The sequence below is a fragment of the Papaver somniferum genome, chromosome 9, assembly GCF_003573695.1.
Source record: "Papaver somniferum cultivar HN1 chromosome 9, ASM357369v1, whole genome shotgun sequence".
In the NCBI taxonomy this organism is placed as follows: Eukaryota; Viridiplantae; Streptophyta; class Magnoliopsida; order Ranunculales; family Papaveraceae; genus Papaver; species Papaver somniferum.
This window is the reverse complement of record NC_039366.1, coordinates 180744076-180771947: the sequence shown is the minus strand read 5'-3', so window position 1 is coordinate 180771947 and position 27872 is coordinate 180744076. Positions and strand designations below refer to the sequence as shown.

Sequence of the window (27872 nt, the reverse complement as noted above, 5' to 3'; positions counted from 1 at the left end):
AACGGATATGTATTCCTGAAGTAATTTATCCATTTTAAATAGACGATAGAGATATCTGTCTCAGAAACCGGAACAACACACACGATTTTTCAAACTACCAATAATTTTACAACCTTGAAGAGGTTTGATTTTTGGGAATGTAAAACATCATTTCAGTTTCAAATAATATGATAGACGGCTCCGGAAGAGCGTGTATCATTTTGGTGGTATAACAATCATCATTATTGACGCCTTATATTATTCAGGATTCCTGAAGAATCTGTTGAGTTTTTGAGAATATTTGGCGTTACCACTTTTGAGAATATTTGGCGTTACCACCTTGAAATGATAAATGAGCATTTTTATGGAGTATCTTGTTACTTCATTTGTTTTTTGTGCTAGAAGCACGTTTAGAGAAGCTTGAGGCTATCTCTTTTACGAGGTGTGCATGTGAAATTCTATAAGTAGAATCTCATATTGTCATTAGCCAGAAGTCTGATGACTTTGATTTTTCATGCTCAGGCATGGGCGATACGAACACCAAAGTTCTACCAAGATGAGTAGACAATACAAAATGCTCATAGACATCCTTTATAGAACCAGAAGCTTCTGCCAGTAGATGAGGATGTAAATTGTGTTGCTTGTTCCCTGGGATATTTTTCTATTTAAATGGCATTAACATAAGCATTACGGTAACCCGTTGAATCACCAACATTCCTGCATAGGATTTGGTGACGTTTCTAGGACTTATTCACCCTACACTATGAACAAGTTTTCAATACTTTGTGGTATTGATAGATACACCTGGTCAACTGAGTAAACTTTGAGCTATCATCTTTATATAATACCTTTTAGTAGAGGCCTTGCACCGTTGAATGGTATCTTTCATATTAACACGTAATTTGCCAAACTGTTTGTGCAAATCTTGTGGTTACGTATCCATTTTTGGACTTTCCAATTAAGTCCATTTATTTTAATGGTAAATTGACAGACTTTTGATGCTTCGCCTTCAGTTGGTATTATGTCGAGAACTATATAGCACATGTGCGTACTCAACATGGTATAGTTGAGTTCTTTGTTTAAGCATCTTTAGTTTATTTCTCGACCAACTATCTACCATCAATACCGGATTGGGAAGCAACCTTACATTTCAAATTTACGTGTTTGGCCCATGGCGTCACCGAACTATATATATGTTGGTTTCAGTTCATAAGACATTCAAAACCCTGCAGTGGTAATGTCTTATTGAAGATGAGAATGTATTCCCGCCGTTAGGGGGAGGAAGTAAGTCGTTGCATGGAACGGCGTGAAATGTCTCATTTCTTATCGGTCCAGCAGTTACTACCCAAAAACTATCATGAGCAGAATTCCCTTTGAAAATCAGGAAATTATGGAACTAGAAGTTTCCAGAAATGAGATAATAATGTTTCCGCCATGATCAGGAAAACTAAAATGCCACCAGAAGTTGGCATGGAAACCCGCCACCAGAAGTTTGGCAAGAGTAGGGTTGATAACCTTAAAGGTTCTCCCACTTTAGTCAGGGGGAGAAACGTCACCATAAAAGGATGGTGCAAATTATGATAACCTAAAATGTTTTCCCGCCTTAACCAGGGGGGGAAAGACTGCCACCTGAAGATGGCACGTATTATGTCGACAAATTTAAGGACTTTTCCCTTGAAGTCATAAAGATGACAGACACCACCTAAAGATTGCAGTAAGCAATGTCGACAATTCAACAGGTTATCTGATTAAGTATTTATCCTGATCAAACAAAGTTTGGCTGCCACAAGAATTGGCGTGAAACATCTCATTTGTTTTTCTCACACCAAGATATTGGATGTAATTGAGGTGTCGGAGATTACTCATGATTAAAACAAATAACTGCAGTAGTTCTGGGAAAATATTGTTTGTCACTTGCTTGAGGATGCAGACACGAGAATTTGTCACAGCAGGTTAAATCATGCATCTCGCAATGACCAAAGTCGTGTGTTAAAACACGCTTGAGGCATGAATAACTGCCTCATATATACCTCTTAAAAGAAATTCCAATCACTTTTCTAATATGTAGTGCTCTTGAAGAGAGACACAAATAGTTCTCGTGGAGACTATCAAAATATGATCCACATTCTCTAAGTTTGAAACTCCTTATTGAAGATGAGGATATGATAAACCCCCTGAAGTGGCGCTGGTACCAGTTTGTAAAATTTTCTTGAATGTGCATGCAATAGAGAATGTGTTAGATCGTATATGATTGTCGATTACTGTTTACAATAATGGTTGTGTACCCCTCTGTAGAGGAACATCGACATTGTGATTGGTATGCATATGACATGTTACCTCAAACTAAGGTAGAAGATGGAATCTCTCGAAAAAGCGCAAAAGTTCGGATCCGACTCACACCGTAAAAATCATGAGGCCTGAATATTACAGGCTGGTGTTTGGGATGAAGCGCAGAGAGAGTAATATAATCGCTCAAGGTGCGACTTAAGGGTTTTTCCTGCTGAACCCCCCAGGATTGATTCTGTAAAACAAACAGTATTCTCCTAATATAGATGCACTTTAGCGTGGTATTCCATGAATGACTCGTATTGCATCTTGTTATGACTAGTGAATATAATGAATCCCTGAAGGATTCGAGTTTCCAACTCAGGCAGCCACCTGACTTTATGAACTATGTGAGGCTTGAAATCAAGTCATAATCACCAGTTAGAAGAGGAGAATTTTGTGAACAATACTTTGTGTGTTTTGAATTGTTGAAAAATGACTAAAGTCCGGATAAGTTGATGGTATCATCCTTGGCCTCTTAACGAGCACTTAATAGCGCTAAAATCCGCGCTTAAACTAAACTGTGAGATCTCGTCGAAATTGAAATATTTCTCGGCCAGAAGTTCGAGAATATGCTAGCACAGACTAGAGTATCTAACTTTTGATACTGGTAATACGTATTGTGCTACCAAAATTAACACCATTACTATGTGATTCCCCAAAATGGGAAGTGATCGATCTATCTGATACGTATGTCGAAATAATACTTTATGGACCAGAAGTACCATATACGAATATAATGCATGCATTATCTTGTTTTTTCAACTTTTCTTTTGCAGGTTACACTTTTAGAGGCTGAAATTGATTCTATGGTATTTATGAGTTTACAAAAGGCCTTTCATTGTTATGCCTGAAGTTAAAGCGGAAAACTGAATTTGGTGTGCAATGGGCGGAGGATTTAAATGCGAGGTGTACAATGGCGATTGTTCACCCGGCGCAAAATCTGGCAGTCAATCCTCCATAAATTGAACTCAGTAAAGCAGTTTTTCTAAAGGCTGTAAAATGTCCACACCACCAACCGCTTTAAGAAGTCATGCTTCAGGAGGAGTAAACTCGTAGAATCTTTGGCTGAGCTTAAACGCGCTGTACTCTTTTTCCTTCATCAAGGTTTTGTCCCGAGGGGTTTTTCTTGCCAAGGTTTTAACGAGGCAGCATATACGTATCCAGCACTGTCATTGGGCGGCGTCCGTTGTACTCTTTTCCTTTGGTATGGTTTTGTCCCACGTGTTTTCTAGACGAGGTTTTTAACGAGGCAACATGCTCTTCGACGTCGGCATTATTCTGAATTTTGGTGGCCAGGTTTTGTCCCAAGCGGTTTTCCTGGCACAAGCGTTCAGGTTTTGTCCCCAAGTGGTTTTCCTAACGCAATTTTTTATGGTGGAAGTATTTCTCGGCGCTAAGGTTTTATCCCAAGTGGTTTTCCTGGCGTAAATTCTATCAAAGAAAATATTTTGTGGCGGCGACCACCCTCTTTCTAAGCTCGGGTTTTATCCTAAATGGTTTTTCCTGATGCAACTTTGACAGAGGAAGCATTTCATGGCGGTGATCAAGCTCACTCCAAGTTCAGGTTTTTTCCTAAATGGTTTTCCTGACACGGTTTCGGCGACGGGAGAAAATTCGTGACGACCATCATCACTTTAAATCTACCAGTGTTGTGTGAACATGCCTTGTGGGTGGCCCACCATTTTTTTTCGCCTTAAGAATAATCGGAAGAACTTTACTATTGCAACTGTGGTCATCCAAGGGGGAGTGTAATGTATTGTTGGCATTTGAAAATGTGGCTGACCACATTATTCCGTGGGACCCGCCCAACTTAGTGATAAGATTAATCCACTTAGATTAACATTAAACTGTCTAGTGACTCCACTTGATGCCACATGTTTTGAGTCGTGGCAACACCTTATTGTGTGAGTGATTTTTGAGTTTGGCTATAAATAGCCTTGAGCGGTTGTGTAACAAAGATATAGAACTTGAGTAATGAAATGAAATGTCCTCTTTACTTCCAAGTTCAAAATCAATAATTAGTAAAACAACTAATACTAATTAACTGACATATACACTTGTACCCTAATCCTTCTGCACATGTCAGTACCTTGAATTAGTATGGAAATACTAAGTCGCTTATCACAATCATTTTATAAAATAAAAAAAATAATAAGATAAATGAAAGATACGTATCATAACTTAAGGGAAAATGACAACGATGTGACGTTACTCTAGACCTTTTAGGCAGGGCCGTCTTATAGCATAGGCAGTATCCCCCGCCGAGGACCCATTTGCTGGGGTCCAAAACTTTTTTTTTTTTTTTTTCCTTTTTTGTGTTTCGTAGTAGGAGGTACGTGCAACGTGGAGACAAGTAAAGAGTTGCTGCACGGAGAGATGAGAAGAATGGGATTGAATGCTGACCTGTTTCTTAAAAATGGTTGTTAAGTAAGTAAACGGTTATGACCTTAAAAACTACTTTCCCGCGGAACTCATTGACATCTTTTTTCATTCCTGCCTTCCCCTAAACAATCAAGCCCAACTGAAAGCCTTCCTCTCCGTGTTGATCCGATCCTAATCTGTCAGGTATTTCTCAAAATTCCTATTCTTCCATCGCTGATCATTTCATTCTCTCCTTTTCAAACTATTTTTCGAAGATTTTTTTTGTTTTGATTAATTTCATCAATAGATTATCTACCAGTTTGTTGTGTATTGTTGATCAATTATCTTGCTTTTGATCAATTGTAAGAAAGAAGGGAACTTTTTTTTTTCCTTGAGTTTGATATCTTCTGAAGTGAATTTTAACTTTTTTTTTTGGTTGTTCTCTTAGCTATGATTTTGGGTACTGTAGAAATGGTTAGCTAATTTATCGTAATTTGATATGGTCCATATGAACAACTAAGTTTTTACAATTTTTTTTGTTTTGTTTTGGTTACAGGTTTGGTGTTTGATACGTGAACTGAACCTCGTCTGAGTTTCATATCTGTACTGTTTTCAGTATGTTATGTTGTGCGGGAACAGAAGAGGAGAACTATGGACCCCCTGCTAATAACCAGTACACAGCGCCACCAAAAGGTGGGAATCAGTACGGTAAGGTTTTCAAAGTTCATTACATATTTCTAATCTTCATTTCGTTTTTTATTAGCATAGAGTAGAAATGAAAATGAAATATCTAAGAATAGTTCGTGTTCCATCATTAACCTTTGGTATTGAGATCCTCCGGGAAACTAATTTGTTTTGTTAAATTTCTTTGGTATATCTAGTTTTTACACAGAGATTATCAATTGATTTGTCAGAACCTGAAGGTATGTGCTAGATTCTTAAGAATATGCACACGATCATCTAATTCGAGAATTTTTTTGATGAGGGCGTTTTTTGAAGGGGACAAATGATATGTTGACACATGTAATTGATTTCCATGAATTCTGCTTCCAAAAATACCAACACCAATTAAGAAAACAAATTTTCTCTCCAAAAATACACTTCTTTTATATTTTTGGAAACATAATTCATTAATATCAAAGATATGTGTCAACATATCATTCGTCCACCACGCCCCCATCAAAAATTTATCCATCTAATTCGGTCACTTAAACCATAGCTCTGAAGAGACCTTCTATCTATTATGTCAAACATTAAACGAAGATAGTCCCTCACATATCCTTCATATGAGCCTCCCCCGGTTAAGTTGCCTAGCACAAGAGAACAAATGAAACACAAATGTTGAGGCTTATGGATCAGAAATGAGTTCTTAAAGCAACACATATTCATAATGTGATACCACTCGTCTTGGCGTCAACATACCCTGCCACGCCCATGTAAAACTGCTGAACTTTTCAAACCGAAAACAAAGTTTAGATGTTGTTTCAACCAAAATTGCAGTCTTACATTAGAAAGGACGTCAGTAGAGTGATATCCGCTAAACTATTATTGCAATTTAAGTATCTGTTTAGCTTATGTAATTGAAGTAGACTGGTATTGAAAACTCAACAGGGAGTAAGCTCTGATTTTGAGGGATCTTGCAGTCATTTGGCACAGCGGTAGACGTTTATTAGCGATAAAAATTGAATCAGTTCCTTGGTTGATTCATTCAGATTTGTAATCTATCACGAAACTCTACTTTTTGGTGGGTATAACCATGCACCGGATTTCTTTATTTTAGGGAATGACAGAGGGCAACAGAGAAATTCCCAACCAACCAGGGTAAATGGTCCTCCAAAGATCTTACCTATAGAAATACCAGCACTGGCCTTGGAGGATTTGAACAAAATTACAAACAATTTTGGACAAAAGTCTTTAATTGGAGAAGGGTCATATGGACGGGTTTTCTACGGACAGTTGCCTACCGGTGATGTTGCTGCTATTAAAAAACTAGATGCCAGTACATCACAAGAACCAGATTCTGATTTTGCATCCCAGGTAACTTAAATAGTATAAGTCTCCAGAAGCAATCCTTCTCTGTGCTATATTCATATGTGATGTTTTAAATGCAAACATGTGTCGATGCAGTTATCAACAGTTTCTAGACTAAAACACGAGCACTTTGTCGAGTTGCTGGGATACTGTTTGGATGCCAATAATCGTATCCTTGCTTATCAGTACGCAACGATGGGTACAGTACATGACATCTTACATGGTAATTTATCCATACTTGGATTGACCCAGCTTTAAATATTTTGAGTTTTATAGGCTTTTACTTGATCTAAATTAAGGTTATTTTTTCTTGCATAGGTAGGAAAGGAGTACAAGGTGCAGAACCTGGTCCAGTTCTCACTTGGCCCCAACGAGTCAAAATTGCATTTGGTGCTGCCAGAGGTCTTGAGTACCTCCATGAAAGAGTCCAACCTTCAATAGTTCATCGGGATATTCGGTCTAGTAATGTTCTTCTGTTTGACGATTTTACTGCAAAAATAGCTGATTTCAATCTGACCAACCAGTCCCCAGATACAGCAGCTCGTTTACATTCAACTCGTGTCTTAGGAACCTTTGGATACCATGCTCCAGAGTACGTTTACCTTAACATCGTTTTACCTTTCATGTTGTTATATCTCAAATAATATACACATGAAGTATCATTATTGAAGAAACATTTACGCCAATTAACAAACCTGAGCTTGGAGAACAGTTAACTTGTTCTGGACCGGAGAATTGCTTCATCACATTGTGGGTTCTGTGCTTAAGAAGTTAAGAAAAACTACATGATAGGAATAATCGCTTTCTTAAGAGGCATTGCGCATTAACATGTCATTGTTTATTTTCCAGGTATGCCATGACCGGGCAGTTAACCCTGAAGAGTGATGTTTACAGTTTTGGTGTTGTTCTTCTTGAGCTCTTGACAGGAAGAAAGCCAGTCGATCATACCATGCCTAAAGGACAACAGAGTCTCGTTACTTGGGTACGTGTTCAACCCATCATTTGTTCAGCAGTTTTTTTTTTCTTTTTCTTTCAAGCCCAAGCATTGTTCATTTTCCATAGAAAGACATTCCTTGGTTTAAAACCGAACCCCTTAGCCACATTCACTTGACATATTGTTTTTTGTTGAGACCGACCCAAATTCCATTGCATTGGGAAACCTGTGAAGGGAGTTTTTTTTTTTTTTTCTTTCTGCCTCTAGTCATGTGAGTGATATAAATGAGTCATATGTTGTAAACCGCTCCTCATTCAATTCAAACTCACGTTCAATTCATGATGTGCAACCCTTAAAGCACTACTACTTCATGAAAATGGTCTTTTAATCTTCTTCCCACGCTTTAAAATCTCATTCATCAATTTTTTTATGAATGCCAAGCTTATAATATAAAATTACCCAAAATCCTCCATGAAGGATTTATCCTTCTTTCTTCTCAAGAACTCATTAGGATCAAAGATGAAGAAAAGTCTTAGAAACTTCTGCAATGATGACGGTTCGACTTCTACCCTGAACCAGAAAATCAAACCCTATCATCAACATCACTTCATGACAACCCCACCATCAAATTTATCAGTCACAAACCACAGTCCTCCTTTCTTATTAGATAACAACAGTTGTAATACTTTTACGACTAATATGAACAATGTAGCAAGTAGTAGTAGGTCACCAACACTAGAAGAAATGATATTACAACTAGAGATAGAAGAAGCTGCTGCTAGGAAAGCAAAATTGGATGAGTACGGCGACTATAGACGTAGAATGTCTTGTGTAAACAACTCTGATGTACTAAGATCGGCTAGAAATGCGTTAAATCAGTACCCGCGGTTTTCATTGGACGGAAGGTCTAACTTTAGACCCGGTTTAGGAGGCTTGGAATGTCGTCGAAAATCGGTTTGTGGTAGTAGTAGTAGTATTAGTAACAGTATTAGAGTGAGAGGGATGAGTAGGATTTGTAGAGATGGATTTGACATAGATTTTGAGAGGAATATTAGCTTGTTACCTTCAACTATAGCTGGAGAAAGTGTGATTTGGTGTAAACCTGGTGTTGTTGCAAAACTGATGGGTCTTGACGCTATTCCGCAACCTGTTACTACTAAACGAATGGGTAGGGGAAAGTTGAGTAGTTCAGTACTAAGGAAGGAAAATCTTAGAAGAGCCGAACGACAGGAAATGGAGAAGAGAAGGCATGTTGGTATGGGTACAAATAATGGTTATAGAAGGGTTCATCATCGTGGGAGAGATCCCAGCGGTAGCGGTGAAGGCTCTTCTTCCACTACTGCTGGTTACTGTGTTATGAATCCCATTTCGGTTGAGCCCACTGGGACAAGAAAGAATCTACTCGGCGCGTTCCATAGGTGATTTGCTACATTTGTATTCATAATCTATCATTAGATGGATCATGGAGCAGATTTCTGCATATTTTTAGGTTTCCTTTGTGTAAGAAAAGTTGAAAACTTCATTCTTGTAATCCTTCAGAAGGTTGCTCGAGGTTATGAACAAAATAATATTGCTACTACATAAACTGCCTGTGAAAACCAAATGAAATGTGACATTATTCCAGTTAAGTTCTATAAAAAACGGCAATTGGTTCTGATTAACCTGTGCACTTTTCATACTTTATATATTTGGTATATGCTGATTAATGCTAGTTCTGATTTGTCAATTAATACAGGCAACTCCAAGATTGAGTGAGGACAAGGTTAAGCAGTGTGTAGACCCAAAGCTAAACAACAACTACCCACCAAAGGCGATCGCCAAGGTCATTCAGTCTTGCCTCTATCTTATACATATTAGGTTTTTGTAGGATTAGTTTGTCTTTCTGATCTATATACTAATGGATAGCATGTGGCTTCTTCGTGTTGTAGTGCACGACGATAAGCATGTAAGAAATGTTGTTTTGAGAAAATTTGTCTTTCACATTTCTTATTTTGATTGGTTTTTCATGTTTATGTTGTCTGAATCAGATGGCAGCAGTTGCAGCATTGTGTGTTCAATACGAGTCAGATTTTCGACCAAATATGACAATTGTTGTTAAAGCTCTCCAACCTCTTCTGGCCTCAAAACCAGCTGGACCTGATCCCAACATGTAAACTCATAATCACTGCTCCCCTTTGGGTTCTTTTTATGTTCTATATCCTCAATTGTCACATTCGGTTCTCTCTTGATTTAGATATCTTTGAGAAAGAATAGCAGTTATTTGCTTAACTGTTTGTAATAGAAATAAGAAAGAAAAAAAAATGTTGCTCTTAGTGTCTTAAGAGAAGAAGTCTCTTAGGTACAACTCATAATATACGAATACGGATGGGATGATAGATTTTCTTAGTACCATAGATCATGGTTTGTTCAAGAGTTGAATGTTTTTGTATTCATTATACTAGTGTTAGCTGATGTGCTGTTTTGGAATGTATGCAGAACATCTGATTGTAAAGTTAACCCTTGAAGGGAAACAAAGTTCTTTTTTTAGTTCAGTTGTTTTTCATTTTGTTCTTTCTTGTTTTTTCTCTGTGTGCTGCAACTTGAAATAGTCTCTCTTGAGATTCCTCATATTCAGTTGAAATCTTGCAGCTTTAAAAAATCATATGCAGAAGAGTTGGTTACACCATCTCTGTCGGCGACAGCATACGCGAAACTTCCTCCAAATATAAACTAATAATTTGCCGTTAGGGTATGTAATCATCCATGATATTCAACTATAGAACCCAAATACTTAATTCCAATCAGTGACCGAGTCCCGTGATTCACAACATCTAGACATGTTACGCCTGAACAATGCAACAAGAGAATGCCAGAGAAAGATATACTAACATCATGTTTGTTTTTTCCTGTATGTAGAGGCTAACCTCTATTAGTCTCTATATAGTGGTGGGTCCCATTTATTTGGTGTTTGTTTTTTCCACTACCTCTACAAAAATAGAGGCAAATCTCTATCTATATAGAGGAAATCAAATAGCACCAATGAGGTACTATCTTTGACCCTCTACCTCTATTAAAACTTCAAATGACTAATATATCCTCGAACAAACTTATAATGTCCAAAAATAATTCCTTAATTTAAAATCTAAAATTTTACATGTTTCAAGAAAAATGATACTTTCGCCCGTTTCAGAAAAAGGGATATTTTCGCGTTGTTTCAGAAAAAAATGATATTTTGCTCTGTTGCAGAAAAAGTGACACTTTAGCCCCGTTTCAGAAAAAGTGATACTTCCCCCGTTTCAGAAAAAGTGATACTTTCACGCCGTTTCAGAAAAAGTGATACTTTCGCGCCGTTTCAGAAAAAGTGATAATTTTGCTCCGTTTCAGAAAAAGTGATTTTTTCCATGTTTCAGAAAAAGTGATATTTTTGCCCTGTTTCAGAAAAAGTGAAATTTTTGTCCCGTTTCAGAAAAAGTGATATTTTCGTTCTGTTTCAGAAAAAGTTATGTTTTTGCCCCGTTTCAGAAAAAGTGATTTTTGCCGTGTTTCAGAAAAGGTGATTTTTTTTTCCGTTTCAGAAAAAGTGATACTTTCGCCCGTTTCAGATAAAGTGATACTTTCGCCCGTTTCAGATAAAGTGATACTTTCGCCCGTTTCAGATAAAGTGATATTTTTGATCCGTTTCAGAAAAAATGATATTTTTACCCCGTTTCAGAAAAATGTTATACTTTCGCTCCGTTTCAGAAAAAGTGAACATCTTTGGTTGTATTTTCTAATACATTTTTTTCCTTTTGGAATTTTTGAACATCTTTGGTTGTAATGGATATTCATGGATTTTTTGAATATTATAAGGGTAAAATGAGAAATATATAAAATTGGGTACACAATATAGAGTTATTAGATAGTGGTCAAACAAACATGATTTTAAGAGAGATTATATAGTGATATTTATATAGATATAGAGGTAAACCTCTATATAGAACACTCTAACTATATAGAGGAAAAAACAAACGTGTTGTAAGACTTTTAGCATCAATGACTTGCATGTTTTTTTCTCTTCTACCTGCAATAATTCTAGCTTGAACATGGTGACCCATAGAATCAAATTGCACCCAAGAGCAATTGAAGATAGACCACCTAGTGAAACACCAGTCTGCAATGATTGAAGAAGCAAGTATTGTGCAACAGTTTAAGCTCTAGACAGAAGCAGCATACATCAAAATCCGACTAAGACCCGTCAGATATCAAGGAAAATTTTTGGTCCCCTCCCCAGTCATCAATAGAAAGCCCCTCTTTACGGCCTTGTTCAATGGCATTTCAGGCATCACGAGAGAGTCATGGCAAGTACAGTTGTTGTCTATTCCGTAATTGGCTGTGAAAAAACAAAACTGACCAAGTCAAATTTGTAAGGCTTGAAACTGATCGGTTAATAATAATACGTCACCATCTATAATGATTATTCAAATTAAACCTTCGGCAACACAACATAACATATGCTATACATACCTCCTACTGCACGATTCAGTTAAGAGTCATTTCCCTTTCTGTTTTTTTCTTTTTTCATTTGCTTGGTTTACAGCTAATGGAGTTAGTTCTTCACCTGAGTTGATTGATCCTTCTTGGATAGTTTTCTTGAGAAGAAGTTCGTGTTTTTGAGGAATGGAGAGAGTTAACGGGGAAGCTAAAACGCCATTGTTGGTGGAAACAGGGGTAGAATCTATAATTACAGGAGGAGGAAAATTACTCATTAGGCGTGATTCCGTGAATTCACTTGGAAGGGATTTTGTATCTAAATTGCCCCATAAAGTCAGGTCTGGTGTTGATCCTGAGACCCCTTTTAACATCGATATCTCTAAAACTCTTGGTCTCATTGAAGGTACGGCTTTAATCCTTTTAAGAATCCCGATGTGATTTTTTTTTTTAATTAGTTCAAGCCAATATGATTCATTTTGATGGTTGCGGCTTAATTTAGAAGTGATTAAATTATCTGTACTAAGGATATAATTAAGGTTTTAACTTTTTAGATTTTGATTGTATGCTCTTATTCAGTTGGCATTTACAAGATTATGCATGTAAACCTTTTGTTCAAAAGAATTCCATTTGACCTAATGATTCCACTTGACCTTCTATGTTCTCTCATTTATGAAACTCAAAAGTTCTGCTGGCACTTGGCTTTGCAGGAGAGAAGGATTATTATGAGAGACAATTTGCTACTTTGAGGTCATTCGAAGAAGTTGATTCTATTGGCATATCAAACAGTAGTGATGATGAGGATCACCATAATGCGGAAGAGCACCAACACGAAAAGGCTATGATGATCTCCAATTATGCAAATATGATCTTGCTAGCATTTAAGGTGATCTCACTACTCCTATTTCTTTCAATGTCCTTGTGGTATGTCAGCTACTATGATACTGGTAAACTAACTTTATGGCCGGCCTATTGGGTTAGTTGTGTCGTTCAACTGTGCGATTGCTGCTCCTCATAAGTCACCATATCTAATATTAGGCCACTTCCAATGCCCTCATAAGTCTGAATCAAGGTTGTCAACAAATACTAACCTATATTATGAACTGTAGATATTTGCAACAATAAGAAGTGGATCCTTAGCTATTGCTGCTTCAACTCTAGACTCATTGCTAGATCTAATGGCTGGGGGTATTCTTTGGTTCACGCATGTATCAATGAAAAACATAAATATTTACAAATATCCAATTGGAAAATTGCGAGTACAACCAGTTGGAATTATTGTTTTTGCTGCTATAATGGCTACTCTTGGTACGTATATTCTACTCTTACAAAGTGTTGGTTTTTCATCTGTTATGTCTCTTGTATTAGGACATTAGATGTCTACATTTTACCTACTACAACAGACACATGTGGACATCTATTGTCCAGCATAACATACACTTCGATTATGCTAAAGTCCACAACACATTACTCAGCAAAGATTAACGCTGAAACATTCATGTGTTCACAGATGCGATTATTATTATTCACCTAAAATGGCATAGTGATTTCTTAATTTCACAATGTTTACAGGGTTTCAAGTATTGATTCAAGCAGTAGAGCAACTAATAAAAAATGAACCATCAATACATATGAACTCAGAACAATTGGTGTGGTTATACTCGATTATGTTGTCTGCAACTGCCGTAAAACTTATCCTATGGTTTTATTGTAGAAGTTCGGGAAACCAAATCGTCCGTGCTTATGCAGAGGTTTACTTAACTACTTACCACTCCCTGAATTTATCACTGCTTGTCTGTAACACTGAAAATAAACTTTTTCTAATTTCGCATTTATGTTCACTATCCAGGATCACTATTTTGACGTGGTTACAAATATAGTCGGTTTAGTTGCTGCTGTCCTTGGTGATAAGTTTTATTGGTGGATTGACCCTGTTGGTGCTCTTATTCTTGCAATATACACTATCACAAATTGGTCTAGAACTGTTATGGAAAATGCAGGTACACTATTGATTTTCTTTTTTTGTCATGACCTCATATGTTATCTATTCAGTTTATTATACCAAGTCTGATCTTGAAAACTACAGTGTCATTGGTGGGACAAACAGCACCACCCGAAATGTTGCAAAAATTGACATATCTCGTCATTAGGCATCACCCTCAAATCAAACGTGTTGACACCGTCCGAGCCTACACGTTTGGCGTTCTTTACTTTGTAGAGGTTAGTAACTTAAATGTATTAGTATAACAAAAATGTGCATACATAGCTTGATGCTAAGTTTAAAGCCTTTTGAAATAATTCACAGGTTGATATTGAGTTGCCAGAGGATTTACCATTGAAAGAAGCTCATGCTATTGGAGAGTCATTACAAATCAAAATTGAGGAACTGCCTGAAGTTGAACGAGCGTTTGTCCATCTTGACTTTGAGTGCGATCATAAGCCAGAGCACTCTGTTCCTAGTAGGCTACCCGATAGCAGTCCTCGTTAATTGATGATGAGGCGCGTAAGTTGTGAATTAATCAAGCTCGTATGTTGTGAATTAGTCAAGAATTACATGTGCAAGTGTAACAGTAACTCATATCTTTGTGTAACTTTAACTTTACTCAATAAAGAAAGAACCCATTCGGAGACCACCGTATTAATAATATGATTTCGGGTGATTTTCCTCTGTTGTGGTTAAAAGCTGAACAAAGTTCTCTTCTGAGAGCTTCTGGCCCCACCGGGATATATTTCAGCCAATAGAAATTTTCCGTTTTTTCACACCACCAATTTTTTGATATTTTCGACCCACCTCTGTTTTTTTTACCGTCTCGATTTTCTACTAAACCCTGAATATCAATTTCACGAAACCAAAAGAGAAACAACCACTACTGCTCTTCACTTTTTCTTTCCGCTTCTTCTCTCTGTTCTTCCTTCTCTTTTTTTGTTTCTTCTCTCCGTTTTATCTCTATTCTAAAGATATATTCTGATTTTCACTTGGATGTGCTGAAGATATTTGATTTTGCAGTTAAAGGGTCTATCAGTTCCAAACAGGTACGAGTTAGGATTTGTTTCTTTTCTCATTATACTTTGATTGTTAGTTTCTTATTTTTTACTTATTCAAAACCTGTTTGGGTTTTGCAGGTTTGAATTACTCACCAACGGGTATTATGGTTCCAAACAGTTATGAGTTAGGGTTTGTTCCTTTCCTCGGTAGATTTTGATTTTTAGTTTCTTATTTTTTACTTATTCAAAACTTGTTTGATTTTTTTGGTTTCTTAATTTTTTGGTATTATGGTATTATTTTTCTCAATAATTTTGAGTATTTTTATTACCTATTTATTCTGTTTCATGCTTCAAATTTTCGATCCCTTAAAAACCATAGCACCAACATATATTTTTCTCTACAAAATATTAAGGCCCGTGCAACGCACGGGTCTAAAGCCTAGTATTACAAAACACGGACACTATGAAGTAAAGGTTGGTCATACTTGAATCATTTTCAGATTTTAGGATAACTGGATGCCATAGGCCAGCTATTGGCCCCTAGTATTATTCTGTTAAGGGCAACCCCCTGTTATGTCTGGTTAGCCCTTATCCTAGTTAGTCATTTACTAGTGTTATTTTTGATTATTCTCTTCACATGTTCGTGAACGAGAGAGTATAAGAGCATCTCTAATAGTGGGTGTAAAAAATCTTTCGTGGAAGTCTAATTAAAACTTTTATTTAGGAGATTTTACACATATAGTATATATAGGATCCCACGGTTAAAAGATTATCTCCAATAGTGAGGGGTTTAAATAATTCTTAGAATATTTTGTATGATAAAATCTTAAACTTTTTTAAAAAAATTATCCGTACACATCTTTGGTTGGCACTTCCAATTAGGATTCTTAACTGTTTATTTTTATTTTAACTAATTTTTACAAAATAAAATAATTGAAAATATGATATGGAGGTGGAAGTGAAGGTGTAAATAAGACTTTTTTTAACACCTTCATATTTATTTTCTCATCCCTTCTATTCCCTCCGTTACTTTTTAATAGGCCAGTTTCTTTTTTTGAGAAAATTAAAGAAATTAAGAGAACTAATTATTGAAAGTGGTCCTCTAGACACTTGTCAATAAAAGAAGTGAAGTGAAATGGTCCCCATGACACTTGTCAGCCAAAGAAATAAGTGAAATGGTCCACATAACACTTGTCATCAAAAGAAGTTAAAAGAAAAGTGGTCCCAGAAAATTAAAGTAACATTTGACTTTCCCAATTAGGAAACTGGCCTATTTTTTGAAATATTTATTTATAGAAACTTGCCTATTAAAAAGTAACGGAGGGAGTAGTTTGTAGGATTCAACCATATTGGAGATGGATTTATATTAATTGATGGTCTAAAATCCTACATGTCATGAAAAACAAAAAGATTCACCCTCTATTGGAGATGCTCTAAGAGTGTCAGCATACTGTAGTTGTGGTTATGAATCATCAAAGCAAAACCTTATCCTCCTCTCAGCCTTGATATTCATCCACTCTTCGTCTCCTTCTTCTTTTATCTTTCCCTTCTCATCCATAATCTTCTTCTGTTTCCCTTATCTTAGAGTAGATCTGAATACATTTGTGGTGTAGATCACTACAAGTGGTATCAAAGCCCTCATCCTGAGAGACTTCCATGGTTAATAGAGCTGCTCTAAACGGTTTGATCAAGTGGATCAATGAGTTACCACAGTTATAGAAGGAAGTTATTAACAACCAGAACGAGTTAACCAAGACTAATGAAGCTTTTTAATCTAAACATTGAATTCCTTCATAGACATCCAACACCTGAGTTTAAAGAAGAGTTGAGATCTATGATTACAAATGACATACAAGCTATAATCTCAAATTTCCTAGACGGATCTAACTGACCACAAGGTCAACAACGTTGATGCAGATAGAAGCGTTAAACTTGACAAAATTTTACAGCGGAATCAAAATAGAATAAATAGGGTAGAATTGATAGAAATTAGTTGATCTTCACGGAGATATCCTAAAATCTACTGGTTTATCTAAACCTCGTAAATTCACTAGAATAACGACTATATATATGGTTTATCTAGAACGCTGCAATTGGGCGATATGGAAATTAACTGCGGGATATGATAATAAGATAAAATAGGAATTTAAATATTAAATCAGAGTCACCCCCTATCCATGTCTTTAACTAATTTCTAATGCATTAATCATGTTTAGTGGTTAATTATAATTAGTTAAGTTCGGTCAGGATCCCCTAACAAAATTTTGTAACCGTAAAATTGTTTACATCCAAAGGCATATACTTTGATGATGTGGTACTTAAATCTGTGTTTAGCTCACTTAATATTCAGTCGTCTCTAATACTCTTTCCGTTAGGGTTTAGTTTTTACTTACGGGAAAAAATATCACGTATTCAGGTTTACCTAATGTATAGTATATCACAGCGATTCTTCAAGAGTGAAGAACCATGTTCGATGGAAGGTTTTGGTTGAGTATACCATATCCACTCAAGAAGTGTATTTATATATCTTGATTATCAAGACTAGAAAAGAACATCAACCAATTAAGCTAACGACATGAATGTACAAAAGATTTCAAAAGTGAAATATAAATCCAATCTCTACTTAATCCTCTGAAATTGAAGTTGTGAGAATTTGAAGATCCAATGCATAATTACTTTGACTTTGTTAGAGCACTGCTCGGTTGAACTCGCAAGCGTTGCTATCTCAAGCTTGTTTGTCAAGTTTAGTTGATCAAAACTATACTTGATTTCTAGTCTACTTATAACTATGTCTCGGATTAGGATATAGTGTGTAGTTGAGCTTTAGACTTCACGGTGTTCATCGATTGAAGACGAAGATCTACTGAAGAGATCTTGAAGGTACTTCATCAACAAAAGGTGTGTAGAGACTAAAAATTGTCTATCTCTCAGAAGTCTATTTTATTTTATTTTCTAATGAGACTAAATCTTATAGCTATATAGACTTTTACATTATACAAATTTGATATTTCGAGATGAGTTTATCTCGCATATCTATTTCTTGAAATATGTGTTGGAAGCTTTTTGCTTTAACTATGTTCATCATTATTCTTGACGAGTTTAGTTAGAGACAATTTATTTGTTGGAAACTAAATATTAAGTCAAAAGATGATCATGTGAAAATTTCCTTGAAACATCTTACATGATTTGTGTGAGACAATCATTTGATGTCGACTTGGAAAGTTTCGTATGGATCATTCGATCACTTGAAAATTACTTGAAGCTAATGGTATGTGTGACATCCATTTTCGTCTTCTAAGGATGTTTCAATGATTAAAATGGGAATTTAGAATAATTAACCATGTCTGGATACAACACGGTATGCATACCTAGTATGCGAACGGTTCTACCTGAGTTGGGTTCGGGACGGCTTTTCGCACACCTGGTTTGCGAACGGCTGGACATGCCAAGGTCCAGAGCTGCTGTTTGCGTACCTGGTTTGCGAACACAATGGTTAAGTTCTAAAATCGTGAAGTATGATTCTCATACTCGTGAACTAAAACGTTTATGAATTAAGGAATGTAATCTTTGCAAACCGTGGGTTAATGTTCATGAATTGATTCTTGTATAAGTATTTTGTACGATTACAAATCAATCCGATTTTGTTTCAATTTGTTCATATATATTTCTATGAGATAGTGAACAATTGAACAACTCTATTTGGAATACAATTAGATTCATTCGATTATCTTTCATGATTGATTGATCATCATATTTGATCTACAAGTGTTAGACGAATGTGGTTAAGTCAAAAGTGTTCATATGGCTAACTTCGGTTAACTCATCAAATGAAGATTCTTCGCGAGTATAAAACCGGATTATCAATTGGTTCCTATTCACCTTGATTTATCAAAAGACGGAACAAAAACCGAATAAAGAATATACATATCTGTGGGAGACAGATTTGTTTATAAGTCTTTGACTTTGGGTCGTAGCAACTCTTAGTTGTGGGTGAGATTAGCTAAGGGAATCAAGTGCGTGGAATCCGGCGTGGTTATAGAGGCGTAAGGAACGCGACTGTACCTTAATCGGTGTGAGACTTGGTTAGGGCTCAACTACATTCCAGTCTGAATTTAACTTGTAGTAGGCTAGTGTCTGTAGTGGCTTAATACAGTGTGGTGTCCAAAACTGGACTAGGTCCCGGGGTTTTTCTGCATTTGCGGTTTCTTCGTTAACAAAATATCTGGTGTCTGTGTTATTTCTTTTCTGCATTATATTTGTTTATATAATTGAAATATCACAGGTTGTGCGTAGTTCAATCAGTTGATAAATTCAACCTTATTTTTTGGATATAACTTGATTGACACTTGGGCATCGGTCTATGGTACCGTCCAAGTTATTTCTCATATCAATCAGGCTCACGGATTTCTATATGTTTTGTTTGCTGATTGCATTGAGAAATAGAGATAAAGCTGTTTGATATATCTCTTGATTGAGCTCGCTTTAAGTTGGTGCTCTCGGAATTATATTGGAGTTTAGTCCATACAGATTGCTTAATGAAATATTGGGTGTGGTTGTTAGACCCCCGCTTTTTCAATTGGTATCAGAGCAGGCAAACACGTAAAGACCTCATAAGTCTGTGTTTGTGGCAATCTGACTTTATGGACAGAAGCGCTATCTCCATAAACGTACCGTCAGCCTTCGATGGCTCGAATCACTTATGGTGGAAAATTGTTATGCGTGCCTTTGTAAATCATCTTGTCTTATATAATCGAAGACTGTTTCATCAGATGAAGATCTTGACAACTCAGTCTCACTGATCACAATACAGTTTAGAGATCTTCTTTTGAAGAGAAGTAAACGGTTCATCAGAGATAAACCCCGGTCATCAGTCAAACCTCATGACCGTGCCCCTCCTAAAAATAGGGACACCGTCTATACTGATGATGAGGATATGCCACAGTGCTTCAAGTGTAAAGGTTTTGGTCATTTTGCTAATGAGTGTCCAAACCGTAGAAAATACACTAGGAACAAAGGTCTTGCTCTAACTCTTGATGAAATATCTGATCACTATGATTCAAATGAAGATGAAAAGTCAAGTGCTGCACTCCTTGGTGAAAATATTGATTTTGATAATTGTAGCAATACGTACATCAATCTTGATATTCTACCGGGAGAAACTTCTTGAACCACTTTGGAGGATAAAATGGATTTTTCCATGTCTATTGAAAATTCTATCTCACATGTTTCAGGTACCTCAATTTGTTTAGAAGCATGCTCAGCTATGGTGTCTGAACCGTCCTCCACATTGACATGTTCTTATTGTACTCTTAAGAGTCATGAACTCTCTAAGTGTTTCAAGTACAAACATAAAATAAGATATGTCAACAAACTTCAACGGGGAGCAAATCGATTAGCAAACAAGCTCAAACTTGTTCAGAAGTCGAATTCATCTGAGGTACTGTATGTAAACTCAACTCGTCTCCGAAGAAGTTAATTTCTAAAGAAAATGTTAGACCTCTACAAAAAAGAACAAGGTCTATACATTATGTGAAAAAGGGTATTAAGAAGTCCGCACAAGAAGTGTATGATGGACAAGTTATTGTTCTTTTCTGGGCAACGTTATTAGAGCCGTCAATTCTGTTTTCACGCGCGTTACAACCGTTATATGTGAATTTTTGATCATAATTCTTTTTCATTTTTTATTTGACCCTTATAACACCCGTTATTTTAAATTAATATATAAAAAATATGTCTTTTCCCTGAATAACCCGTATTATGCCCAAAACATGAGTGATAAACGACATTATAATAATCACGCTTAATGACTGTGTGACTTGAGCCGTGACCAGTTATTCAAACCTTGCTTCATTGCATCGCTAGGAAACAAAAAAGAAAATATCGGCGTCCCTCTTGATTTTGGTCAACGCAAATGGACCGATTTAGTCCCATGTGGATAGCAAAATTTATATTCCCAGCCATCACCAGAACCAAAACAAAGATAAAGAACTAGGGTTCCCATTCTCACCTTCATCGTCCCTCAATATAAACCTTCATAACTTATAATACTCCCGTCCTTCCACTGTGATTCTAGATCACTATCAATAAATAAGTATGATTTCAAGATTATCTCTTCTTCGTTGCTCAAATGGATTCAACAAATTCTCGATTCCAATCACATCAAAACCCTCCATTATGGGTTTTCTTACAAGACAGTTCAGTCTCCCAGCTAGACAAGAAGGAGAAGAAGAGTTAGAAATGATCGATCAAAGAAGACTTCCAGCTGATTACGATCCATCGAATTTCGATCCAACTGAACATCGTAGTCCACCTTCTGACCGTGTTTTTAATCTTGTTGATGAAGTTTCTGGACTCACATTACTAGAAATTTCACAACTTTCAGCGATTATAATGAAGAAATTAGGCATGAAAGAAGCGCCTGTAGTTGGGGTTATGAAACCTGGGAGCGTCGGAGTAATGAATATGAAATCATCTTCAGCAGCATCTGCTAAGGAGGAAAACAAACCTGAAAAGACTGTATTTGAATTGAAATTAGAAGCATTTGAGGCTGCTTCAAAGATTAAGGTTATTAAAGAGGTTAGAAGTTTTACTGATTTAGGTTTAAAGGAAGCTAAAGATTTAGTAGAGAAGACTCCGACAGTGATAAAAGCAGGTGTTACCAAAGAAGAAGGCGAGCAGATTATCGAGAAAATGAAAGCTCTTGGTGCTAAAGTCATCATGGAATAAAAAGGTTTTTCATTTAATCCTTCTGAATTGTTGGGTTTTGAGAATGTCTTCGTATATCATAAATTTCGATAGGACTTGATATGAAAATTTTACAGGAAATGCAACAGATGTGCTGTATGCTGATTCTTAGCTGAGATTTTAGCATTGGCTTTGTAATTTGCATTGAGATGCTCATACATTTCAAATTCAATTTTTAGAGTTTTCTTAACACTGTGAAATTAGCATAACTTGACATTTCATTGTAGGGTTTAATCCTCCTTAAAGTCGATAATCAGGGATCTATTTCATTGTAGGGTTTTGAACTTTTGTTGATAAAATTGAAAATGAATAAATCCTGTCATCTGTTTGAATTTCGAACAATCTGAATTTGAATGAACCATGTAGTCTGTTTAATTATGTTGAAAGTTGAAACCACGAGTACTTTTATATGCAAGGATTTCAAGTTTCCAACAAATCTTACTCTTGGCTGTTGCTGCGGCTATCCGTTTAGATGTTACTCTTGGAAGAATAACTGTCTTTGTTACCACCAACCTAGTCATTCTTATGTGCAAGAAAACATAGTTGAGAATCTCAGCACCAATATCTGGAAACATGAGGTACTACGAAGAATCAAAATCTTCACTTGGAAATACTATTATGAAAACTTCTCAACAGCTGGTGAACTCAAACTCTATCATTCAAGATTTGGATGTAAGGTGCAAAATCTGCTAAGACAATTCAGAAATTGCACTCTTGAACTGTTCCTGCTTTAAAGCTGCCTTGTTCGCTTTACCTTTACCATGGGGTTGTTTGAGTGGCATTTTACTCATACTCATATTAAATTGTTCAAGACCTGGTTTTCATCTTAGAATTGTGCCTAGAACTTGCTGACATTACCTCATGGTTCTTGTGGAAATAAAGGTCTGACTTGTTTTGTGTAGTAAAAAGCTCTAGATCTAAAGATGTTCTGTAGAAAAAAAGATTGACATTCATTTTTGAGTTTGAGAAGTCTAAAACCTATCATGCTCACTGTTGATTAGAACTTGCAACACTCAACTTTCCTAAACAAGGGCTTCTTTCATAAAATTTTCTAACTCATGATGAATTGAACTAAACTATTGAGATAATGCAGGTAGTATCAGGGGTTGCAGAACCATTAGACGATCAGCCAAAGCAACTGAATATGCAGAGTGTTTTGCAGCATTAAAGGCTGTATCATGTGCCAAGACTAAATCCAGCTCCTGCAATTGTAGGTGATACCAAGGTCGTCACGGAAAAGCTTAAGTGGTCTATCTAATTGAGCCCAATTTTTTGTTTTTTGGATAAATCAACACACCCATTTGAGCAGCTGTAATTTTTGTTAAAAGCATCTTGTTATAAGGGAGTGCAATAACTTACAAGTAAACTCTCTAAGTAACCTAGAAATATTGACAGCAACACAACATGGCTAGGTGAACCTGGATTCATTGAATTTATTTTTTTATCTCTACATGAAGTTGTATTTGCTGAAGGTTCTTGATAATAAATCCCAATGTTTCCCTATCCATGATGATGAACTCAGTCGAGATGTTTTCCAGCAGAACAGAGTATATAATTACCAATTATGACAAAAGTGGAAACTGTTAGTAGTACATGGATGATGTGTAATGTGCCAAAATTTACTTTCTTTACCATCCAGTTCTCAAGTATGTTTACAAGGTTATACTGGTAAATAACTCAGGTTCAACTTTATGGATCCAACTACTAGGAACCTGGCAATAACCGTCCATTGTGCATTTTATCGAGCAATTCCTTGGCATTGGGCTTGCGCAGTAATCCCCTGTTATCAGGTACACCTGTTCCTAGACAAACTGGACACACAAGTTTACCCCTACCTGCAGAAGACATGGACAACAGATAAATCTTAGGACGCCACTTGAATGATTCGCAAACAGATTCCAGAGCGAAGGTGAAGAAATGAAGAGTCTACTCCAAGTTTTGTCTGAATATTCATTTTTATTGTGGAAAGAGGACATACCATAACAATTTGGACATTCAGTAAATTCATAAATATCTTTAGCCCTTTTTCTATTGAGAGCTTTCCATTTTCCTGTACCACCACACATGTCACCTAAAAACACAGAACAGTAGAGGATTACAAGCCTTCTCCAAGCTAATTGTTAATGTGGCTTAAGAAGCTCGACGAAAATCCAACATCAAAATTATGATTGGGTTCTACACATTATGTAAGGGTTACTCTGACGTATCAGGTGTAATTGAGCATCTAATGGGAATGATCAACTGAAGGCGCCATAGAAGATAAGAGTGCAATTTCTTGCGAAGTCGCACAAAATTTCAGAATGCAAATGAAAGGTTTGCTAGGTTTTCAATGATTTCTATAGTGTGGAAAAAGGAAAGGTGTAGTTGTATATTACGAAATGCAAATCAAACAGACGGAAAATGACGGTACTGAAAACTGAAAACCATATACTTACAGATAATGGCACCACTACCGCCACAATTGCGACATCCAGGTCTGTCTAGTCCTTCCACAGCGCTAGCCTTGGGTACAATTACGAAACTGCCAGCAGTGCTTATCAAAGCTAGATTACAACATGCTGACGCAATAAAATTACGCCGAGAAGCTGATGCTTGTTGCTCTTTCTGCAGTAGAAAAGGTAGTTAATACTTGAGGGAAAAAGGGAAGTGTTCATCAAAAGTATTATAACTAGACACTTTGTCAGATTAGGTTTCAGAGGGAATATCAAATTTAAGAACCAAGGAAACAGGATTCTATATTATAAAAGATAAACCTTTTGAGATTCATCTGTACATGTATTATAATTATCAAAGGATTGCCTTCTTCAGCCTCAGTATGTGGTGCATACTTATCTTTGAGGCAAAACTAAAAGACCCTCTATCTCATTCAGTACATACTTGTCCATTTACTAAGACGGGGCAAGTAGTGGGAGTTAGTAAAGGGAGTGGGATATTCTAACTTTTCACCTTAAGTTGTTCTACTGAAGGTTCTTCATCTCCATGATTGCAGCTCCTCTCTTCCAGACTAGCTCGTGTATGAAACCCAATTGACTTGGCATTATTATCTGCAAAAACAATTATCATTTTCTAGTCTCCGTCCATTTCTGTTATCAGCTATCAACTTACCATTAAGGTAACAGAAATTATAACATTATTTTGACATTTGATGATTTAATTCGACTACGACAACAAAATCACAACCATAGTTTGAAATTATAAAGCTCGGGTTTTTCAATTGAAACCCAGGAAGGCAAAGAAATCTTCTCTTCTGCCAGACAGATATCAAATGAACATATATCATTGAATTTCATTTGAAGCAGTTGAGAGAGAGAGAGAGAGAACACTTACAGGTCTTAGAAGTGGAAGTTCCAGAAAGAGAGATCAGGTGAGAGGGAATGGTTGAAGCCGAAAAAGAAGAGAGATGCTGAGAAGCCATTTCTCAGTCGAAACCTCTCTTACCTCCTACTCTCGTTCATTTTCGTACATACAAGTTTATACTATCATCATTGCCAAAAGATAATTCTGCTCAGAAGGGTGGTGTAGGGTCCAGCTCCACTGATTAAACTAGGGAGAAGCATTTGCTACAAAAATCTTGTGGTAAGAATCTGCAAGAGGGGACGGTGAAGAATCTGGACTGTTGCGTAAAAGCTTCGTATTTAACCAACTGGGCTTCGCCCCATGGTCTTCTAATCTAGCATCCAGATTGGAAGTCCACGTCAGCGAGGACAACCTCCTAAGTCCTATGTAGGTTTAATTTAGCATATTAGATGCACTTAATCATTCAGCGAAAAGTAAATTTAGGAAGCTGCGCTTAATCATTCAGCGAAAGTAGATTTAGGTTGCATAACCAATTTCAGCCGTCAAATCAGAAAATAAATCTAAATATGCTGAATCACTCCGCGAAAAACTGATTTTGATTGCGCTGAACCACTCAGCACAACTATCTCGCTACTAGTTCCCATACGAGCAATTGCTAGGAGGGAGAACTAGTGTTAACAAATAGACAACACTGTTTTTTTAAACTGCAACACTTTTTGGCGAAGGGTATACTAGTTAATAGGAAAATGTTCCGTAATGTAATGGCGACAGAAAATTACCCCTATAATTAATAGGGGAAATGGCATATCCATGCATTAGGATCTTAATGCGATTGTTACAAAATCTTGTCAATTGTTTCGTTAAATAGAGGATGTACTTTTTATATCCTAGTAACTATCTCGTTATTTGGCCTTGGGCATTTTCTTTTTTTGTTCGTTGTTCTTTTTGTTTTGGTTTTCGATTTTTAGCCATGCTGATTGTATCAAAAGAAAAAAAATTATCTCATCATTTGGGTAATTTTAAATTCTGTTAAACTGAAACCAGCATTGATAGAAATTAGACATTGTTGTACTCATAGACGGTAAAAATAACCAACAAAATTACTAAGATGGTGCTTGGATACGAGAAGCCGAAGTCAATCTTAGAAGAAAAAACAATTTGTTTCACAAAAAGTTAAATTTTTTACTTATAGAATCATTTTGAAATTGTGCACCCAAACTAACTTCTGACTTTTTTGCTTCTAGAAATCGAAAAATAACTTGTTGAGCGGTATCCTAACAGACTCTAAGTAATCAGATATATCGAAATTCCCCCCACTGCGGTGTTGATGATCTTATATGCGACATATCTCTCAGGATGCAACGATCTTTCTTCTGTGAGTAGAAGTTACTCCAAACTTAGTGTTTTTCTTTTGCTTTCTCTCTTTCTCTCTCAACACGATGACCACAATGGGTGCCAGTGAAATCAGATTGTGTTGTGTGTTTTTCTTGTTTCTAGAATAAATCATGGATGGGGTTTATATACAACACTGGCGACTCTTAAAACAAAACAAACAGTCTCTTCATGGAACGTCGCATCCTTTAGAAGAGATAATACAACCCTTCACAATTTGATGGTTTTAACTTTCTTTTTTATTTAATGCGAAAGAGACGCATCATCATTGATGAATTAAGCGGAAGACATTTTGTTTATCTTCCTCAACCTCCTTATAAATGAAGTTTGTGTACATAATTTTATAACTTTGAAACCTTAAAATTTCTAGCATGTCTGGCTATTTTATTTGCCGGCTTATTTATATTTTTTTTCTAATAAATCTAAAAGACCATTATGGAAAAGTTTTAGCAATTTCTATGATATCTGACATTGACATTTTCATTAACATTAGACATCACCTTCTTTGAATCCATCCAAAAGCATATACTCATATTGGTTAGCTTTTTGTCCCACAACATAGCACACCACATAGTCCCGCTATCTGATTCTCCACACTTATATATCTATCTGCATATCCACATTTGGCATGTTCAAATCCACCTGTACAATTTCTGAGAATTACACATATGCCATAACAATTAGAAGGAGATTTACGAAATGCATCACAATTTACAAAATAATCTTATTTAAAGGAATCCATGACACGAGATTCCCATGTAAGTTATTATAGTTGGAATGTAACTGCATCCTAATATGTTTCTTGTATCTAGATTGTGAGTTTTCCGGATAATTTCAACTGAATTATATGCTTGGTATTATGAAACACACAACAACATCTTGCTTTTCATGTTTCCCACATTGCATTTGCCATTCTGACCATCCATTTTTCGTCAAAGGGTGTTTTTGATCCAGTCATTGATTGATGATCCATAATATTCAATAAATTCTCTAGTACCAGGGATATTGATCTAGATAGCTCTAGAGAAAGAGCACTTGATAAAGATGTGTTTATTGGTTTCCAGTACTCCTCCATCACATACCTTGCAATTATTTCCTCCAATTTGTTAATTAGAAGGAGTAATATCAGTAATGTGCCTTATAAAACTAGGATCAAGTAAGAGTTCTCTCATCAATTTTGAAAGTATAAGGCATATGGTAAATACTGCATGAGGTGCTATGGGCATAACGAAGAGGATATCGACCCTTGAATATCCATTTTCCTTAGCATTTGAATGAAAGTTGTACTCCCAATAGAGCTAAAATCCCCGTCTGGAAAACAATTAGTGAACTCATAAATGGATGATGATTTTATCTTAAGAATATTGGAAGAAAT

The 27872-nt window shown here is 36.3% G+C and overlaps 4 protein-coding genes across 5 annotated transcripts; 3 read left to right on the top strand and 1 right to left on the bottom strand.

The window, feature by feature from the left end:
• The first annotated feature begins 4743 nt into the window (after positions 1-4743).
• Positions 4744-10183, top strand: LOC113308779 (probable protein kinase At2g41970). Of its 2 annotated transcripts, none has more exons than XM_026557239.1 (8): positions 4744-4872; positions 5225-5361; positions 6449-6705; positions 6796-6922; positions 7018-7291; positions 7549-7681; positions 9369-9455; positions 9661-10183. In XM_026557239.1, the coding sequence occupies exons 2-8, from the start codon at positions 5286-5288 to the stop codon at positions 9784-9786; spliced, it is 1080 nt and encodes a 359-aa protein (XP_026413024.1). In that variant the 5' UTR covers positions 4744-4872; positions 5225-5285; the 3' UTR covers positions 9787-10183. The 2 variants fall into 2 exon arrangements, with proteins under 2 accessions (XP_026413024.1, XP_026413023.1); XM_026557238.1 differs by having other exon boundaries at positions 5225-5376.
• A 1923-nt stretch (positions 10184-12106) lies between these two features.
• LOC113308769 (metal tolerance protein 4-like) lies at positions 12107-14721 on the top strand. Its single transcript, XM_026557232.1, has 7 exons — positions 12107-12485; positions 12790-12965; positions 13189-13387; positions 13652-13830; positions 13929-14079; positions 14166-14299; positions 14385-14721. Exons 1-7 carry the CDS (start codon positions 12269-12271, stop codon positions 14565-14567), a joined length of 1239 nt encoding a protein of 412 aa, XP_026413017.1. The 5' UTR covers positions 12107-12268; the 3' UTR covers positions 14568-14721.
• Positions 14722-21041: 6320 nt separating this feature from the next.
• LOC113310552 (50S ribosomal protein L7/L12-like) lies at positions 21042-23311 on the top strand. The gene is made up of 2 exons (XM_026559259.1): positions 21042-21794; positions 22902-23311. Exon 1 carries the CDS (start codon positions 21158-21160, stop codon positions 21788-21790), a length of 633 nt encoding a protein of 210 aa, XP_026415044.1. The 5' UTR covers positions 21042-21157; the 3' UTR covers positions 21791-21794; positions 22902-23311.
• A 39-nt stretch (positions 23312-23350) lies between these two features.
• On the bottom strand, positions 23351-25295 carry LOC113310553 (protein PHOTOSYSTEM I ASSEMBLY 2, chloroplastic-like). The gene is made up of 5 exons (XM_026559261.1): positions 25136-25295; positions 24755-24852; positions 24244-24412; positions 23787-23879; positions 23351-23643 (listed from the first exon to the last, which is right to left on the bottom strand). The coding sequence occupies exons 1-5, from the start codon at positions 25221-25223 to the stop codon at positions 23513-23515; spliced, it is 579 nt and encodes a 192-aa protein (XP_026415046.1). The 5' UTR covers positions 25224-25295; the 3' UTR covers positions 23351-23512.
• Between the last annotated feature and the right edge of the window lie 2577 nt (positions 25296-27872).